The sequence below is a fragment of the Primulina eburnea genome, chromosome 12, assembly GCF_022965805.1.
Source record: "Primulina eburnea isolate SZY01 chromosome 12, ASM2296580v1, whole genome shotgun sequence".
Taxonomy (NCBI): domain Eukaryota; kingdom Viridiplantae; phylum Streptophyta; class Magnoliopsida; order Lamiales; family Gesneriaceae; genus Primulina; species Primulina eburnea.
The window spans coordinates 13,171,523-13,190,970 of NC_133112.1; the positions used below are offsets into that span (position 1 = coordinate 13,171,523).

Sequence of the window (19,448 nt, forward strand, 5' to 3'; positions counted from 1 at the left end):
CGCAAATCAATCTTGGAATAGATAGAAGATCCCTGCAACTGATCAAATAAGTCGTCGATACGAGGCAAAGGATACTTATTCTTTATCGTTGGGTTGTTCAGTTGCATGTAGTCTATACACAATCTCATAGAACCGTCTTTCTTTCGTACAAATAGCACTGGTGCGCCCCAAGGAGATACACTAGGTCTGATATATCCCTTGGCTAGAAGATCTTCTAGTTGTGCTTTCAGTTCTTTCAGCTCTATCGGCGCCATCCTATACGGAGCTCTCGAAATAGGAACAGTACCTGGAATAAGATCTATTCCGAAATCTACCTCTCGGGCTGGAGGTAACCCTGGAATCTCATCTGGAAATACATCTGCAAACTCCCGTACTACTGGCAAATCTGCCAATGCCGGGCTCGATTTCTGTAGGTCTACAGAATAAATAAGGAACCCCTCTGATCCTTTCTGCAACAATCTGCTCATAGTCAGAGCAGACACTACGGGAATCCGAGATCTGGAACCCTTACCGTAGAATTTCCATTCTTCTGTCATTTCAGGTCTGAATCTTACAATCTTGTGAAAACAGTCTACAGTGGCTCTGTACTTAGTTAACATGTCAATCCCAACAATACAATCAAAATCCGGTAAGCCAAGTACAACACAGTCTAAATCAATCTCATGCTCCTCAAACTGTAGTACGCAATGTCTAACTGAAGTCACAGATATAAGACCACTTCCCAACGGAGAAGAAATAGACACTACAGTTGACAATGACTCGACAGGCAATGCATGTGTCAATGCAAAACGTTCTGATATGAATGTATGTGATGCACCTGTATCTATCATTACATATGCAGGATAACCGCAAAGAAAACAGTTACCTGCAATCACATCGTCCGGTGCATCTTGGGCTTGCTCCTTCGTCAATGCAAACACCTGAGCCTGTTGTCTGGGAGGTTGGCTCACTGTCTGGCCACCTCTGGCTCTAGGTTGGGACTGCGTAGGCGTCGGCTGGAATGAATGGACAGACGACGCTTGCCTCTCAGGCTAAGTCACTGATGCTGGTGACCCTGTACCCTGAAATCTCTGGGCACCTCTCTGGGACAGACTCTGGCGAAATGTACCTGTTGCCTACATATGTTGCATCTGCCCATCAGTCCCTGACACTGCTCTGTGACATGTCGGCCTCCACAAGTAGTGCAATACACACCTGTCACATCTGTACTCTGGCCAGGACCTCTCTGTCGTGGCCCGCTGGAGCTCGACGAACTGCTCCCTGCTCTCTTGAACTGCTTGCCTTTAACTTTCAAGGTATCTTTCTTGCCACTACTACTGCTTACACTATCAAATAGAGGAGGAGGTGGTGGAAACTGGGTGGCGGGCTGTGGCGATCTCTGAACCTGACCACTATAAGAAGCTCCTTGCTGCCTGATCAAGCCAGCCTCTGCTCCCTAGGCTCGGTTCAGTGCATCAGAAAAGGTGTTGGGTCGTCCCGTGTTCACCAAAGAAAAAATATCAGGGTTTAAACTATTGATGAACTTGTCTGCGACCGCTTCGTCATTTCCTGCCATGTGTGGCGCAAATCGGAGCAAGGAAGAAAATTTGGCAACATACTCTTCTATGTTCCACTGCCCTGTCTCAAGTTGGCAAATTCTACTCCTTTGTCTTTTCGATACGACACCGGAAAGAAACGTTGATAAAACTCGTCTTTAAATACTTTTCAAGTAATATCGATACCTCTATGCTCCAGGGCTCGTTTCGTTGTCAGCCACCAACTTTTTGCCACTTCGTGTAATTGATGCCCAATCAACTTCACTCTCCGTTCATCTGTATAGGCAAGAGATTCAAACAACATCTCGATATCGTCTAGCCAGCTCTCACAATCCACTGCATTCTCCATGCCCTTCAAGGTAGGTGGATGGAATGATTGAAACCTCTTCAACAAGGTCTCCATAGGTGTCGCAGTAACGTCCATCTGAGTACCTGACGTACTACCCTGTTCCGGCACTTGACCTACAGCTGGTTGTGGTATCCTTCTAGGTGGCATAATCTGATTATCAAACAGATTAGTACACAGTCTATACAATCTGTCTCACTCCTCCTCTGATTATATACCTCTGATCCAGAATCGGTTTTGATTCAGTCTTTACAAGTACATGCTGTAAATCAATTCAGATAACAATACAACATGTAATAGGGAAAGCAATAAATCATGCTAGCACATCAAAGCAAGGAATAAGACTCGATCTACCCCGCTCATTTTATTCTATCTCAGTCTACAGAACCTACTGCTCTGATAGCACCTGTTGTGGGGACCCGGGATCTAACTCAATTCTTTTCGGGATTAATCGGATCTTTATTCAAAAATTTGGGTCAAAATTTTGCTTTTTAACATTTACTTAAATGTTTATAAACAAGCACCAGGTCTGTATTTATTTCTTTACAACAAACATAATATACATGTCTTGTTCTAGTACATTCATACAAACTAATGTTTAATACAAACTACAAACACAAGTAGTACAAGTCTAGTAAGAAACCACTAGTCATCTTCTGCGCCCGAAGTCACCACGCTATCTCGATCTCATCTCTGACGTGACCCAGTTCCTGCCCCACCTGTTGTTATGCACACATACAGACATAACAACAGCCGGAAACTCCGGTGAGAACAATCCCAGTATAAAACATGTATGCATGCTAATACATAATCATAAATCATGCATGAAAGCAATAACAATGGGTTCCATAGTCTATGAAACCAATCTATATGAGCATGCAATTCAAATCAAATCATGTCCTGACTCGACTCGACTCTACTCTAGGGATCCCGGTCTGAATAAGACGTCATTGTCTGTCACCTACCCTCCCAATCGGGGTAACTGTACGTCTTATTCCTAGACTTCGGCCCTGTCTGTATCGAATGTCTACAATCGGATTGAATCTGATCCGAAGCGTAGATACCACCGAACGTCTAGTTTGGCAAGTCTGCCAATAACTCTCCTATCTCAAATGCTTGAATATAACTCTATAAACAAGACATCATCATATCAAGAGATTTGAATATAAATCTATAAACAAATCAATATCATATCAAAAGATAAACAACAATTCTAGTATGTTATTTGGTTGGGAAACTCAAATTGAATCTTATTTGAGTTGTATCTTCCCCAAACAAAACATGAATTATACCTTCTTGTCGTTGGAACAAATCGAAGTCTTGAAGTCGGTATCAAATCTGTCAATCCAAATCTGAAATGACATAATCAATGTGCATTCTATCAATATCTGATATCATGTCCCAGTCAATTCAACTCTGAAATTCATAACCATTCTATACGGTGTCCGTTATTCAATCCGATTTCGATTATACGATGTCTAACATGTCAGAAACACCATATATTAATCATATCTGATTCCTTCAACATCATAATTTCAAGACATATCAAAACATAGTAAAACTTACGTCCACTTGCAGCCTGTGTCGATAGGAACACGATACTGAAGTCGAATTCAAAATCTGACGGACGGATCGAAATATAAAGGCGTAAGGATTTCTTCGTAATTCTCTGAAACCTTTTCTCGAATCTTTTCTCGTTTTCTGAAGAAATGCAAAGTGATATACGTATATATAAATCCAATTGCATGTGAAGCTACGTGTCACACTTTTCTTCAATCTCGGTTGGCGCTCGGGCGGTAATAAATTTCCGCCCGAGCGCTCACTCGGCGCTCGGGCGGTCAAGATCTACCGCCCGGGCGCGGAAGGTTCTGCCCGCACTTGTTATGTACTGGCGCCTGGGTGGTCATAAACTACCACCCGGGCGCCACATCTTCTGCCCGAACATATATTTGTTGAACATTGGCGCTCAGGCGGTCACTTTCTACCGCTCGGACGCCAATAGTTCTGTCCAAAACTTGCACCATTTATATGCTTTGCCCAATCTGGTCTTGGAATGGCCCGGCTATAATCACATCAGTTCATAATCAATAAATCATAACAAATTATGATAATCAAATTCTCCGGCATTACAAATTCCTTGTCTACAAGCTCCTGAATCTGCTGTTTGAGTTCTAGCATCTCAGCTGGAGCTAATCGGTAAGGTGCCTTAGAAATTGGCACAGTGCCTGGCATAAGATCGATTGCAAACTCCACCTCTCTCTCTGGTGGAAAACATGTGACGTCTTCAGGAAAGATGTCTGGGAAGTCTCTGACTATTTGCACATCTGATAATGATGGAGTGGTTATGTCAGGTGTTGAAATGATGCTGGCCTAGAAAGCCTGACACCCCTTGGAAATGAGTCACTGCGCCTGCATGCAAGAAATCATGCGAGGAAAACTCCTCCATCTAGCTGGCTCGAAGAGAAACTTCTCTGTACCCAAAGGTCTTATTAGCACTGATCTCTTCTGGAAGTCAATCAAGACCCTATTCTTTGTTAGCCAGTCCATTCCTAAAATAATGTCAAACTATGGCATTGGCAACACAATCAAATATGCATACACTAGGTGTCCCTGCAGCTCGAGATCGATGTCTCTGACCACACTAGTAGCTGATAATTCTTCCTCTGATGGGACTAGTCACTGAATAGCTCACATCGAGTCCAATAGACTTGACATCTAGGTGACTAGCGAATGTCTCTGAAATGAACGTGTAGGTGGCTCCTGCGTCTATCAGGGCCTTCATGGCTAATATCTTGATGAAAATATTTTCTGAGAGACGTTAGCACCATGTAACTTATATCCAAAAGTTCTACTAGTAGCCTTACGCAACAAAAGGCACAAAAAAAATTCCATCTAGCATCCTAATAATCCCAATTTAAATAAACATGCAAGGCGAAAATAATACTGAGCTTAAGTAGAAAAGTTTACCGGTCAGTAAAGTCGTGTCTGGGTTCGCCTCATGCACATGCATAGCGAACACTCTACCCAGAGTCTGCTGCCTCCATTTGCGGGCATTCCTTCAACATATGGTCACTTGCTCCACACTTGAAACATTTACCTGACTCATACAAGCACTGTCTCGGGTGCTGGCGGTTACACTTCGGGCACACCGGGTGTTCTCCCGGCCTCTGAGGCACCTTCTGCTGTGGCATAGGACACTTGCCCTTTGGCGGTCCCTGATATGGACTCTTCCCTGGTTGCACCTGGAACGGTCTCTTAAACTGAGGTCGTTGTTGCTGCTACTGCTGTGGTGCCTGATAGGGCCTTTTGCCCTGCCTGTCAGTTTCAATATCCCTCTGATCTTGCTCTGCCGCCAAAGCTCTTGACATGGCAACCGTGTAGGTAGTAGGACCAGCAACTCGTAAGTCATGGCGCAAGACCGGCCGTAACCCATCCATAAAATGCCTCAACTTACTCTGGACATCATTAGCTATCAGGAGCACAAAGTGACACCCCTCTCAAACTTCCTGAAAAACTCTGCAACGCTACAGTCTCCCTGTCGCAAGGTCATAAATTCTTTGGTCAGTCTGGATCGTACTTCTTCAGTGAGTACTTGGAGTAGAAAACCTCCTTGAAACCATTCCAAGGCAACACCTGCAAATTGACTGACACTGACACACTCTCCTACCATAGTCTGGCGTCCCATGTCAGAAGGAACGTGGCACACCTGATCCTATCTGCATCGGCCAGTTCCATAAAATCGAGGATTACCTCTATGGACTTAATCCATCCCTCAGCTATCATCGGGTTAGTGGTACCGAAAACTCTTTAGGATTCATCCTCCTAAATCTTTCATACATAGCTTCAGGTCGGGGCCTCGCCCCTGCATCTACTGCTGCCTGGTTCTCCGCAAACTGTGCGAAGAACTGAGTCATACCTACAAGCATCTGTGCCTGCATGTCTGGAGGTGGAGGTGGGGGATTGGCCCTCTCCTCATCTCGGGGCTCTTGGCCCTCTTCCCTTGCTTCACGGTGGTTAACAATGCGTCTAGGGGCATACTGTTCCAACAATTTACACAATACGTAAACCCCAGATGCATGAACATGATATTAATAACATAAGATGCACGTAAATTGAACTTAAAACATAGACATGCTGAAATCATGGCTTAATGCTTAGTACATAACATAACTCAAAACTTTAAAACTTATTAACTTGAGGTGTGACTTCGTGAGCTTCTTGCGACTGGCAGAAGACATAACCCTTTACAAGACCACCGCTCTGATACCAACTGTAACATACCGTACTTTTTACTACTTAAAATTTTCGGAAGAATTAAAAATTTCTTAAAGGAGTACTCAACCTTCAAAATCCAATGAAAATATACCGTTCATCCAAAATCTTTGCGACAAAAAATGTCAAAAAAGTTGCTAAAGAAAGTACTCCTTTCACAATATCATAAATCATAACGTGAAATAAAAGTATTTTGTGCATTGCACAAAAACTTCAAAACATGGCGGTCCTCGGGTTTAGCCTCCTGCTCAGTCCAAGCCAGCTCCTTGGTCTCCACCCCTAACCTCCTCATAAACATCCTCACCTGCATCGATCAAGTCTAGTGAGTCTAAAGACTCAACACGTATAAACTGGGAGTAACGAATAAAACGTAATAAAACCACATGCAACTTTAAAATAGGACATACATACTTGAAACTTGAACTTGCACTAAACTTGAACATACGTACATAACTTAGACGTTCCATAACGTAAAACTTTCATAAACATGCTTGCATGCTTGTACATACATGAACATATGTGAACTTCATTATTTTGCGTAGAGGCATGTTTCAAAGCAAGTGACCCATAACATAAATCGTTTGATCAGACTAAACCATAGTATTGGGCTGACAGGGAAGAATCCATTGCCACATACATGAGATCCCCATTAACGTTTTGACGGGTGGATTGGTCCCCGTTAATACTTTAACGCTTTCCAATCCTGATCTAAATCCGTTCATGATTTAACGGGGTGGATTGGTCCACGTTCATGATTTAACACTTTCCAATCCCATACATAAATCTGGTCAAAAGACATTTAGCATAACTCAAAAACTTGAAATATTTTCGTTGCACGTCAACATACTTACTTGCTGTTGAGGGATTCATTGGATCTCACTTGGGGCCGGCTACTGCACATACTAACATGAATTTATATACTTAACTTGCATGTCTTAGACGTAGTTACTCGAGCTCACCACCAACGTGAATAAGTAGCTTATGACATTCTAGTTCGCTCCGGACTTGACCTCGTTTGAGCAGTCCCATGAAAAACATCATAACTCACTCAATGTTTATGCAAATATTTCGAATTTACTTTCAAATCGAAGGTATCAAAAAGTTATACAATTTTCATATTGAAAGTTTTCTCAGAATCACGACAAAAAATTTCAGTTTTAAAAATGACAGCAAAAACGAGTTTTCAGATCCAAAAACCGTTTCAAAAGTGATCCAACCATATTTGCTCAAACCCTTACATAACATACACATGATTTCCAAACGATAAACATCAAGATATTTAATATGACAAGATCGATGCAGAAACGAAAGAATATACATGCCTTTTGATGGTTAGAAATACCAATATGACGATATCGACGCGAGGAAAGATACGAGGTTGATTCGGGACGAACGTGGACACAGTTTTCTTGCAATAAAAATCACCGAAAGCTTGCTGGAAATTCAAAAGGGAGGGCGGCTGCTCAAGAGTGGAGGAACCCTATGTTTTCTCTTTTAAAAATCTGAAAATAAAATGTGTAGTTATGTGTTGTATGTTTTGGTGTGTGTAAAACATGTGTAAGTGTGTGTGAGTGTGTTTAACGTGTGTGTGTTTGTTTTAATTAGAAGTAATTGGTGCTAATTTAACTAATTAAAAATGATAACAAAGGCTAACTCACACTAATTTAATCAAACTCCTCAATTAAAAATAAGTACACACTAATTTTAACTTTTAAAATCTTAAAATCACCTAATAATTAAATTAGGTTATAAAATGCTAAACTTAATAAATTATTTGAAATTCCCCAACCTCAAATTAAAATAAAAATACCGCATTTAAAAATTGCCAAACTCGTCACCGGTCTCTATTCCTCGATCCCGCCTCAAATAATCGCATGAAACATGACACTTGAAATTTTTTTTAACGTCCATCACATAAACATTAAAATAATACAATTTAAATAAATCACGCATCACTAAAATCATTTTAAACTTAAATAAAATATTTAACAATTGAATAAATGCATGGGTTATACGTGTACTGATTTTTGGGTTCTACATGAACTCTCCCATGTACCATATACATTTTCCACCGCCCGCTTTAAACTATACCATGCCTTATCATATGAGATTTTAAAATTTTATCGATCTTTGACAAGTTGGATAACATATTTAATCTCACACGAAGGATTACACCGAACAATACCTGTACGTGTTTTTGCAATCATATTTTTGCCCAAGTTATGGTTGTCTAACCCCACCTGGCTAGACATACATGTATGTGGACCACCATATTTCGTGATCTTGAAATACCCAATTTTGATTTTAACGATGGACGAAGAACCCACCTACAATTGATATTTGAATATTTATTTTTACAACGAACTTTCGACAAAGTCTTTGTACTCTACACAACTTGATATTCACGTCGAGCAACTCTAACCGACTAGTTCTTAAATGCTGCTATCAAATGCTTTTTATCTTTAAAAATCATGTTCGTGCAAAGTTCTCCTCTATCTGCATTGTAATAACTCAAATTCGATGCAGATGGAATTCCAACAGAATCAGGGCATTGCTCATCATATATTTTACTAAAGAATTGAGGTACGTCATATAAAGATAGACCGACAGGCGGGACAGATAATGGTCATGTATCGGATCGGTGTTCAAGATTTGAAATGACTTCAAAAGGATATTCATGCATATGATCACCGGTGTCGGTATGAGATGGACCAATATCAGCAAATGTGGCATTTTTGTCTTCATGCTCATCTTCATCTGTTTCACTTGCAGTTGTATCAGGTTCAATAAATATTTCGGTGGCGTGAAGGTGAACATCTATGAAAACTCACGTGATCTTTGTTCATTAGGTACGACAGGTGTCGATACATTACTCGATCCACTAGGATGCACACTCGGTGAACAATCCAAACCTGCATGATTCGTGTCAACTGAGTACCATCCTCTCGCACCACAATCCCATCCTCGTGTGGAAATCGACCAGTTAACATTTTCTTCTACGGTGCCAGTAATATACCAATCCCATCCCCCAGTCCATTAATCATCCGAATTAAATCGATTTTCATTTAATGGTTTGAAAAAAGCATTAGTGCAAGTATTGGGTTGACGATTAAATACCATCGAATTGAACCCTTCAGTTATACATGGAATGTATGATTCAGGAACCTCAACATGTACATTATGCTCGACAAAATTCTTTTCGATATACAATTCAACACATCACATTTCGTTAATAGAATCCAACATACACTATAAATGTGACTTATCCATGTAGGAATATTTTGTTGACAATTTTAAGTTCAATTTTGATTTTTCAATATTTTTCAGACGGTACACTACTTCCTTCAATTCATGAAAATTAATAGATCTTAGTATTCGTGTTGCCCTCAACGCAATGCTACTATATTTTACAGTGTGATGTCGTATAATAACTTTTCCACCTACGAATAAAAGCACTGTCACACTATCAATTCCTATAGAATAAAATTCAATAGGTCACACAGAACAAAAAGGTAATAACAAATTTTTTATATTACAGTTGAATAATAAAATCATTTAAATGTACCATCCGAGGCTTGGAATCAAAGAGGAATCTGATACGTGGTATTGTTTTACCAAACTTTTCCTTAGTGGCTTTCGCACACATGGAGGTTATTGGTTTCCAGCCTATATATCATCTTCAACTCAAATTGAGCTAAGAAAAGGAAAAATTTAAACTCCAGAATAATAATGAATATAAGATTCTTATTTGGAATTTTACAAAACATAAAAGGATTTACGAAAGATATTCCAAAGAAATTAAACAATAGAGGATTTATCGAGGGCCCAAAGAATCATAAATTCATAAAAAATCACCCATAAACGCCTTAAACGCCATTTCACGGCTAAGCAGGCTGAGGGGCTACAACATGAATTTATTTTTCTCGGATATACAAAAGCATGAGTATACAAATCTATATGAAATGCACATGCTATGATATGATACCAGGGTAGTCAAGAAACAGGAGTCACAAAAGATCTCAAAATGCTCAGTCTAGAGGCGCCAAGTGGATAGTGCTGCGCGGTCCTACCTCTGGGTCACTGCATCCACTGCAAGAACAGACGTGGACCTAAAATGTCCCGGACCACCGAAGCCCTCCCGACCCGTCGGCCACTGTGTACTCTCGGTGTCCATGCGTCCACAAGACAAGACAGGGCTGAGCGGCCCCACAAGATATAGCTTATCTCGAAGGAGATACAGCTCAACAGTAAAGGCTATCTCGAAGGAGATACGGCTCAACATGAAATGCAACGTGCAGTAATAAACGTGACATAATAGCATGCATCATATGACATATATCAATGCACCACATAATCATGCAACACATATAAGAATGTATACTCAACCAGGATATCTCGGATAGTACTTTCGTACCTCTATCACAGCAAGCCTAGCCTTACGCAACACCTCTACTCAGGTCTAGAACAAGCCTATGCATCAAGTGAAAACCATCACTAAAACTTATCTACCAGACTTAACTAGATAATCCTGAAATAATAATGATACAATTCCAAACCTTCGTCCGTCGCTAGCCCACTGATGCCGCTAGCTCCCAACTAGAGCACAGCTCCGCTACAAGACCAGCAGCTCCCCGCTAGTGCCCGAACCTCGGAAAAAGACTAGAATCTCACAGAAACGACTGAAATGCTATGGAACTCTCTGAATTGGCGAGTCACAAATGAAGCCTCGCACCTCTATTTATAGCCAATGTTCGGACGATCCGAACCATTTCGGAAGCTCCGATCCGGCACACTTCGGACGGTCCGAACTCTGATCGGACGATCCGATCCTTGCATGACTTCCACGAGTACAGCCACCTGTCTCGGACGATCCGAACCCCAATCGGATGATCCGAACCTTACCACGTGTCCAGAACCCTTCCACGTGTCCAACCTTGGTACATTTTCCTGAAACTCGAACCTTGTGTTAACCATTTCCCTGGTTTATCTTCTTACCTTATGTTCTAACCAAAGACTCTTATATTACATTAGATTCCAGAAATTCAAATAAATCTTTTATTATATCAATATGATTCCAAGTTACAAATAAATATAAATAAATTAAATATAATACTTAATTTTTTATATACTACATATATAAAACAACAACATCAATAACAATTATAATAAAAGTATTATTATTATTTTTTTCTAATAAAACATTGATTAGTATTCTAAATTACAAAAATTATATTTCTTAGTTGTATCTTATAAGTCAATAATAATACAAATAATAATTTTTATAATAATAAGTTTTCATACTATGCATGTCAAATAAATTAATAAGAAATGAAATTAATTGTAATACTTAATTTGTATTTAAGTAGTTAATAACAAAATTAACAATAATCAAAACTTTATCTGCAAAAAATAATCACAAATAAATAATTTATCAATTTACAAAATTTAATTTGGAGTATAAGTACCTCGTATATGGAAGAAGAAACTGATATGAGTAGCTTCAACAATAAATTATATTCATCACTGAAAGAAATGTATCAGTTTAATCGGTCGAAACAATTTGAAAAACACTTCAAAAATTTTCAGACCAACGAATAATGATGATAACCAATTTTCTCTATATGTTAATCGATTTTATAAGCAAATTAAATTTCAATATTCGGTCAAAAACAAGTTATTTTACAGGACGTGTTAATTGATTTGAATTGATACATCTCATCACTCTGTCACCACAAATTATTTTGAGCTGCTCGTGACATCCCATCAATCCGTCACCACAATTCTAATTATTAATAAAAAAACAAAATCAAGTCACATGGTCATCCAAGATGGTCGTGACTTGAAATTTTAAAAGATCAAGTCACACCATCTTGGATGGCGGGATTTTTTTTTAAAACTTTCACGCCATCTTCGGTATATTATTAATCTACTCCCGCATACGTTATTTATTCATTTTTTTTCGCGTTAAACAGTGAAAAAACATCAGATTTTGTAAGAGTTTGATAAGCGGAATTTTGAAAAAAAAAATAATAATATCTCAGAAGCATCTCAAACTTTGTGTGTCACGTATGGTCTTGAGTCCTATTTCTATACAAGACAAACATTATACAAAATCTCTTACTTGAAGCCATAACATCTTACTAGGACAGTCTTTCATGGGCTTGAAGGCCAATTCTTTTTAATGTCAAAATGGTACTGAATATCCATATAACATTTCCCATCATCATCGGTAACCTGAAAAGAGATAGTACAAGTAATTAGTAAAAATGGTCATTTCCCTCTAATAGCATCCTTCTATTATTGTATATTGATAATTTCTCATGTTCGTATAATACACTATGTGTGTTTGTATAATGGCTTTTTTAAACATATTTTAAACTGTAATGAATTAATATTTGAATGATTGAGAACTTATATTAAACTTAAAGACTTTTAAGGTTAAAGATACTTTGGTATTTTACAAACTTGACATCAGAAAAACCAAATATACTCTTATCTATCAAGTGGCATGGTGACTTTTTTAACCTCAAAATTCCAACAACAAATAAATAGACATGAAGGGCAATTTAACATGTAAGTTGCATCATTTGTCTTGTTGATTAATTTGCTGAAATCAAATCGATATAATTTCTTATCTACCAGTACTTTAATATTTTTTTAAGATAGCACCTATAAAAAAATTGTTAGAAAAGAACCCTTTCTTTGGAAAATCATTGCTTTATATTTCAAGTAATCAGTTATGTCTCTATTGGAAATTTTTTTATCCTTATTATTTGGGTCTAAACTATTTTCTAATTTGCAATGTAACAAATAAGTCCTTCAAGTTGTGGATTTTAATGTTTATTTTTTAATAGATGTGTAAAGATTACATCTTAAGCTTGATGCATTTGAATTTACCTTGGCTCTAGCAGTATAAACACCTCTCACCAAAATTCCACAGGGTAAAGTTTCTTCCTCGAGTTGATATCCATAAGGTTTTTCGTGGGGTTTAAAATTACCCAGTAACACTATAGATCTGTCAACTGTAACAATAATTTTATCAGCTATCGCATCAAAATACAGTATAGTTTGAGATATGATCTTGGTCAAATATATATTTTTTGTTCTCCCAACAGCCACACACACAATCTATCTAATAATAATAAAGTGTCAACAACCTGTAACGATAGCTTTAGTAAGCAAAATACTTAATCTATTAAATACATTGATTAAATCGAAAATGAAATCTCTATTTTCATATTTGACATAAATATATCGTGTATAAAATCGTAATAGCTGTTAATTATATGAAATTTACATAGAATTAATTTAAGGGAGAAAGAAATAGAGCAATGGATGATTAATTTACCTCTAACACCAGCTTTCCACAAAGTGTTCTCATATTTGAGACCAGACACCACTTTGTCAGAAACTCTGAATGAGAACTTCAATCTGTACTTTGTTCCTTCCTTTAGGGTAAAGAGACAATCCTTGGGACTGGAAATAAATGGGTGTGACAATTCTATTTCTGGTCTACCAGGACAAACAATTGAGAGTGTCTTTATTTGGACATTTGCCTCTCTAATATCTGCCCAAAAAATCATGTCATTGGATTGGTTAGACCAAAGATCTCCAATGCTTGAAGGGTTCTTATTAAAATTTCAGAAGCCAACGAAATTATGTTTTCGTGAATATATATATATTTATAAAAAAATTTCAAAATTTACCAGAATAGAGATGGAACTAATACCTTCCTTCCTAGATGTGTCCAACCTTTCAAGGATGATTCCCTTCCTTTTTATAGTATTTTCACCACCCTTTGCAAAATAATAATTAAAAGAAATCAGGAATTTAGATGGCATGTTAGTAATGCTGCCTTTTGGTCTATTAACAACACATCTTGTATATATAATGTACATTTTCCATATGATGATATACACAATCATGAAAACCCAAATTTGTTCCCTAAAATCTCTTAAGTTTTGACAAATAATGTGGCTTGATTAGAGGGTATACATAGAAGACCTTTTCCTTGTGTGGTAGTTCGTTTTTCGCCATGATCATGCCTTCTTTGACGCACTCATTCATTTTCTTTTGTTCTTCTTTGTTTGCCAAAGCGGGGATGTTAATTAAGTTGTCGGATGCCAATATCGCCTCCACAATCCCCGACATTGCATCCGAAGACATTTTGAGTGGACGAAATTTGGGATAAATATTGACATAAAATAATTTGAAGGTAATGAGGGAAGGAAGGAAGAAAACTAAGGGTGGGAGCTTAATATGGTCTCTGAAAGTGGGATATTCATGTGTTGTTAAGTAATGCATAGGATAAGTGAGAAAGGAGAGGTTCACAAGGGTATGTTGTTTGGTGGAAAATAATTAGCCAAAAACAGATTTTGCTTTTCCATAGCTACTATTTAGCTTCACCGTGATTATTATTATTATTATGATTTTTTAATTTTTTGATGAAAACAGAAATAAAAATTGAGTTTTAAATTTAATTTGTATAAATTTGTTAAGTAGTTTAATTATATTAATCCATTTAAATCTTAAAATACAATCGTCATCTCAAAAATTTATTGTTGTTTCTCCATTCTATATTTTTAGCAACAAATTCATTTAATATAAATTCTGAAATTCGTTCAATGGGAGAAAAAAATTTAAGTGAATATATAAAAGTTAATTCCTGGTAATGAATCTTCAAAAAATTTCTATATGGTTTTCATGATTAATATTATCTGATTTAGTTTCAAATTATATTATTTTTATTTATTTATAGTTCTCTCCCAACAAAACACAAATCTTTAAAATATAATCTTGCCATATTTATTTTGATCATAAATCTAACTAAATAAAAATAATATTCTAGAACAAGAAATTATCTATAGCACTCTATCTTATATGATTATTTGGACAACAACCGATTAGTTAACTTCTCAATGTGAAAAGATGGATGCTTGGAAATTCATCGGGATTCAAGTGCTCTCTCATTTAAACCTTGATATTACAACTTTATGGGGAAAAACCAAAGCAAAGAAAAGACTACAACAATAAATACTTTCTTTAGACGTCTTCCCGACGATAGATGCGCCTCGTTAAAACTTAAAACTTTACTGAGGAAAAAATGGTGGGATAAAAAAATCTAACGAAGGAAAAAGAGTACAACATCCCTTTCTACTTGTTAACTGCCTCATTAAAAACCGTATGCAAACAGCGTCGGAAAAATAATTGACGAGGAAAAAGAGTACAACTTTGACTGTTTCCCTGTTGTAAGCATCAATTGACATTATTAACGCATTCTGATCTTGTACACTGGTTCATCAGAAGTTGATGTAGGCGATGACTTTGTAAAAGGATCGATCACATTTAGGGTTGTCAAAAATGAACCCGACACGGGACGACACAAAAAATATCGGGTTTGGGTTTATGATTTTCCGGTTCAGGTCGAAACGGGTTGGACCCGAATGCAAACCCGTAAAAAAAATTTCCAGGTGGGTTTGGATTGACCTGAAAAAAATTCAGGTCACCCAGTGACCCGAACCCACCCAACCCATCATGTTTTTTTTTTTAAAAAAAGTTTTACAATTTATACAACTATTGTCTAGGCCCAGTATTTCTCATTTTCTAAACTAAAATAAAGCCCAACCCAATAATTCTCTAATGTATCTAAGGATTATCCCTTGTTGACTTCTCATTTCTCATCTCGTCCAGTCGCTTTCTTCCCTTCTCACTCAAGAGTCCAAGTGAAACCCTTCACCGCTAATCCGCTTCTCGTCCAGGTGAACGAACTGAGTTTTGTTAAAGTAATCTTCATTGAGCATGACAATGCATACATGCCACAAAATATAGTCTCTATTTCATGGAAAACGTGTTGATGGCATTGATTTCAATTTTCAAGTTATTCTGAGTTAATATGGTTTAACAGAGCAAACGTGCTGCCGATTTTCCCCATAAGTCAGACCACTTTCTCTGACTTATTTTCTCATTTTTTAAATTTTTATTCAAAACTTTTTATATGCTGAAATTCAACATCTCTTGTGAATTTAGACATATTAAAATTGCCTTATTTACGGTAGCTTACTGTTCGGAAATTTTAGCCTAATCCTCCAGTATTTTAATTTCATTTAATAGAACTTGCCATTATATATTTTGGAGTTTTTTTAAAAAAAATAAACAAAAAAAATCAAAAGATTGACCCATTTGTAACAGACGTAATATAATATGCATTATTGTGAAAGTTGGTTTCTTTGAGAAAAAAAGGGGAAGAGTGATATGACTTGAATATATTGGTCCAAAACAAGATGTCCTATGAGTTAAATATATATCGATCCTAAATTTTTAGCAGGAATAGCTTTGACATGGTGATGAGATATATTAAAGTTTCAAAATGTTCAAATGTAAAATCTAATACGTACAAGTTGTGACTTGCTTTCAAGGAATTGTCATATTTTTTTCTTGTAGCTAATCCTATTGTTACGCCTTTTAATTGATAGAATGAGTTCAGAACCTATTGCTCTTGTTCACGAGGAGGATAGTGTGGAGGGTGTACATATGTTGGATTTAGATGTCGATGAAGAAACAGGTACTGACATGCAAGGTCGGGCCTCCGGAAGTGTTAAACGAAAGAGTCCTTTAAAATCACAATGGTGGCAATATTTTGAGATGCTTCCAGAAGTAGAAGGAAAAGAAAAGCGTTGCAAATGTAAAGAATGTGGGACTACGTACAAAGCAGACAGTAGCATGGGGACAGGTAATCTCCAACGCCATATTCTCAAACAGTGTCCTAGACAGAGAACTCGTGATATTGCTCAGACTTTGTTAGAACAAGGCGATAAAAGTCTTGCCATAAGGTCACAAAAGTTCACCCAAGAAAAATTTAGAGAGTTGCTAATATTAGCAATTGTGAGACATGACTTATCGTTTCAGTTTGTGGAATATAAGACAATTAGATCAATTTTTACATATTTGGAACCTCAAGTCAATAATTTCACTAGAAACACAACAAGGACCGATATTCTCAAGATGCATATGAATACAATAGACTAGCTCAAGAAATGTGTTCATGCCTTGGAAAAATTTGTTTCACTTCCGATTTGTGGACTTCTATTGCCACTGATGGCTATGTATGTTTGACAGCGCATTTCATTGTTTCTAATTGGGTTTTGCAAAAAAGGATTATCAACTTCTCTTACATGCCTCCACCTCACTCTGGTATTGCATTGTATGATAAAATCAATAGCTTATTCAATGCTTGGGGAATTCTAAGAAAGGTTTTCACAATTACTTTGGACAATGCCGCTGCAAATGATGTGTTTCTTGGCCTTTTAAGGGATCATCTTAGTTTAAATTGTTCATTAGTGAATGGTGGCGAGTTTTTGCATGTTTGTTGTTGTGCACACATTCTCAATTTAATTGTCCAAGAAGGTTTGAAAATAATTGATCATTCCGTTGATAAGATTCGTGAATGTGTAAAGTATGTAAAAGGCAGTCAAGTGAGAAAGAAAAAGTTTGTATAATATGTTACCCAAACTTCACTGGATCCTAAGAAATCACTCAGGCAAGATGTTCCTACTAGATGGAATTCTACGTATTTGATGCTTTCTAGGGCCATATATTATCGACGTGCTTTTAATCATTTTAAATTTTTTGATACTAATTTTACACACTTTCCATTGGTTGACGAGTGGCTCAAGGTGAAAAAATATGCAAATTTCTTGAGGTTTTCTATGAGACAACAACTTTGTTTTCTGGGGTGAAATTGTAACGTACCGTACTTTTTACTACTTAAAATTTGCGGAAAATAAAATTTTCTAAATTATAAAGTAACTCTCGATTTCGATTTAAAATAAAACGTACGTCTCAAAAGTAGATGCAACAAAATATCAAAAAATAAAGTTTGACAAATGTATTTGTTTAAAATCTCATAACCCGTAACGTGAAATCATAGTGTTTGACATTTGATAAAAACTTAAAAACTTGGGCGGTCCTCGGGTCTAGCCTCATGCTCAGTCCAAGCCAGCTCCTTGGTCCCCACCCCTAGTGTAATGTCCGAGATTTTTATCTGTTAATATGTGATTATGGATTTGTGAATTGATATGATTAGAAGGACCCTTCGAGACATGATTTGAGTTAGCATGGGAAGATGCAATGTGCGAGGAACAGTACCCCTTGCGCATATGCGCGACACTGATGCGCGCATATGCGCGAGATGGGCAGAGGACCTCGCGCATATGCGCGGAGGGTGTGTGCGCATATGCGCGAGTTGTGCGGAAAGGCTAGTGCATGTCCAGAGAACCTCGCGCATATGCGCGGAAAAAAGGCGCGCATATGCACGAGCTGCCGAGGAGATTATTGCCGAAACTAGTAGGTCTCGCGCATATGCGCCAAGGAGGGTCGCGCATATGCGCGAGACGTGCTGAGTGGAGATAGCCTTTCAACATGCAAGATATATATATATATATATATATATATATATATGCCTTCAACATGCAAGATATATATATATATATATATATACACATTCCCTTCAAACCTGAGAAAGAATAACGAGAAAGGTCAGGGGAAGTTTCAGAAAAATCCTTACGCTTTTTTACATTTTAGATTTGTGATTGTGAAAGATCCGCCCGTCAGAATTTCTATCCGACTTCAGTACTGTGTTCCTATCGACAAGGACTTAAACTGAACGTAAGTTTTACTACGTTTTGATATGATTTGAAATTATGATATTGTCAGAATCGGATATGATTCATATATGATGTTCTTGACATAGTAGACATCGTATAATTGAAACCGTATTGAAGAACATATATCATATGGAATTATTATGATTTTTAGAATGGATTTGATTGAGAATTGATATCAGATTTGTATTGTTATCAATTATGAGACGTTGGGATTGATATCTGACTGATATTGTATTGTTGAGTATATTGAATTTGTGCCGTTATGCCGTTGAAACAAAATTTGATTGAGTTCTGATTATATCCAGTATTGATTTGAGATTGTATATTGATATTATGCCTATTGGGAATGTTAAAGGATTCGAAGACAGATCAGAGCCGAACCCCTACGAAAGAAAGGTATAAATCAATGTTAACATGGAGATCAACTTGAGTCAGATTGGACTCGAGTTTCCCAAAAAACCACATAATTTACTTATTGCATGGATCTTTGCAATTCATGATATTGATATGCTTAGTCTATTGAGTTATAGCAAAGCGTGTACTGAGTCTTAGGCGGAGATGCTTAGTCATTGGCGGATATGCCAAGACACTGGATGTTTGGTTTATATCGATGTTTTCTTAAGAGCAGATCGG

At 37.3% G+C, this 19,448-nt stretch overlaps 1 protein-coding gene across 1 annotated transcript; it reads right to left on the reverse strand.

The window, feature by feature from the left end:
- Window positions 1-12,179: 12,179 nt before the first annotated feature.
- Window positions 12,180-14,771, reverse strand: LOC140807996 (rho GDP-dissociation inhibitor 1-like). The gene is made up of 5 exons (XM_073164986.1): window positions 14,158-14,771; window positions 13,883-13,949; window positions 13,502-13,720; window positions 13,051-13,175; window positions 12,180-12,387 (listed from the first exon to the last, which is right to left on the reverse strand). Exons 1-5 carry the CDS (start codon window positions 14,455-14,457, stop codon window positions 12,307-12,309), a joined length of 792 nt encoding a protein of 263 aa, XP_073021087.1. The 5' UTR covers window positions 14,458-14,771; the 3' UTR covers window positions 12,180-12,306.
- Window positions 14,772-19,448: the final 4,677 nt, after the last annotated feature.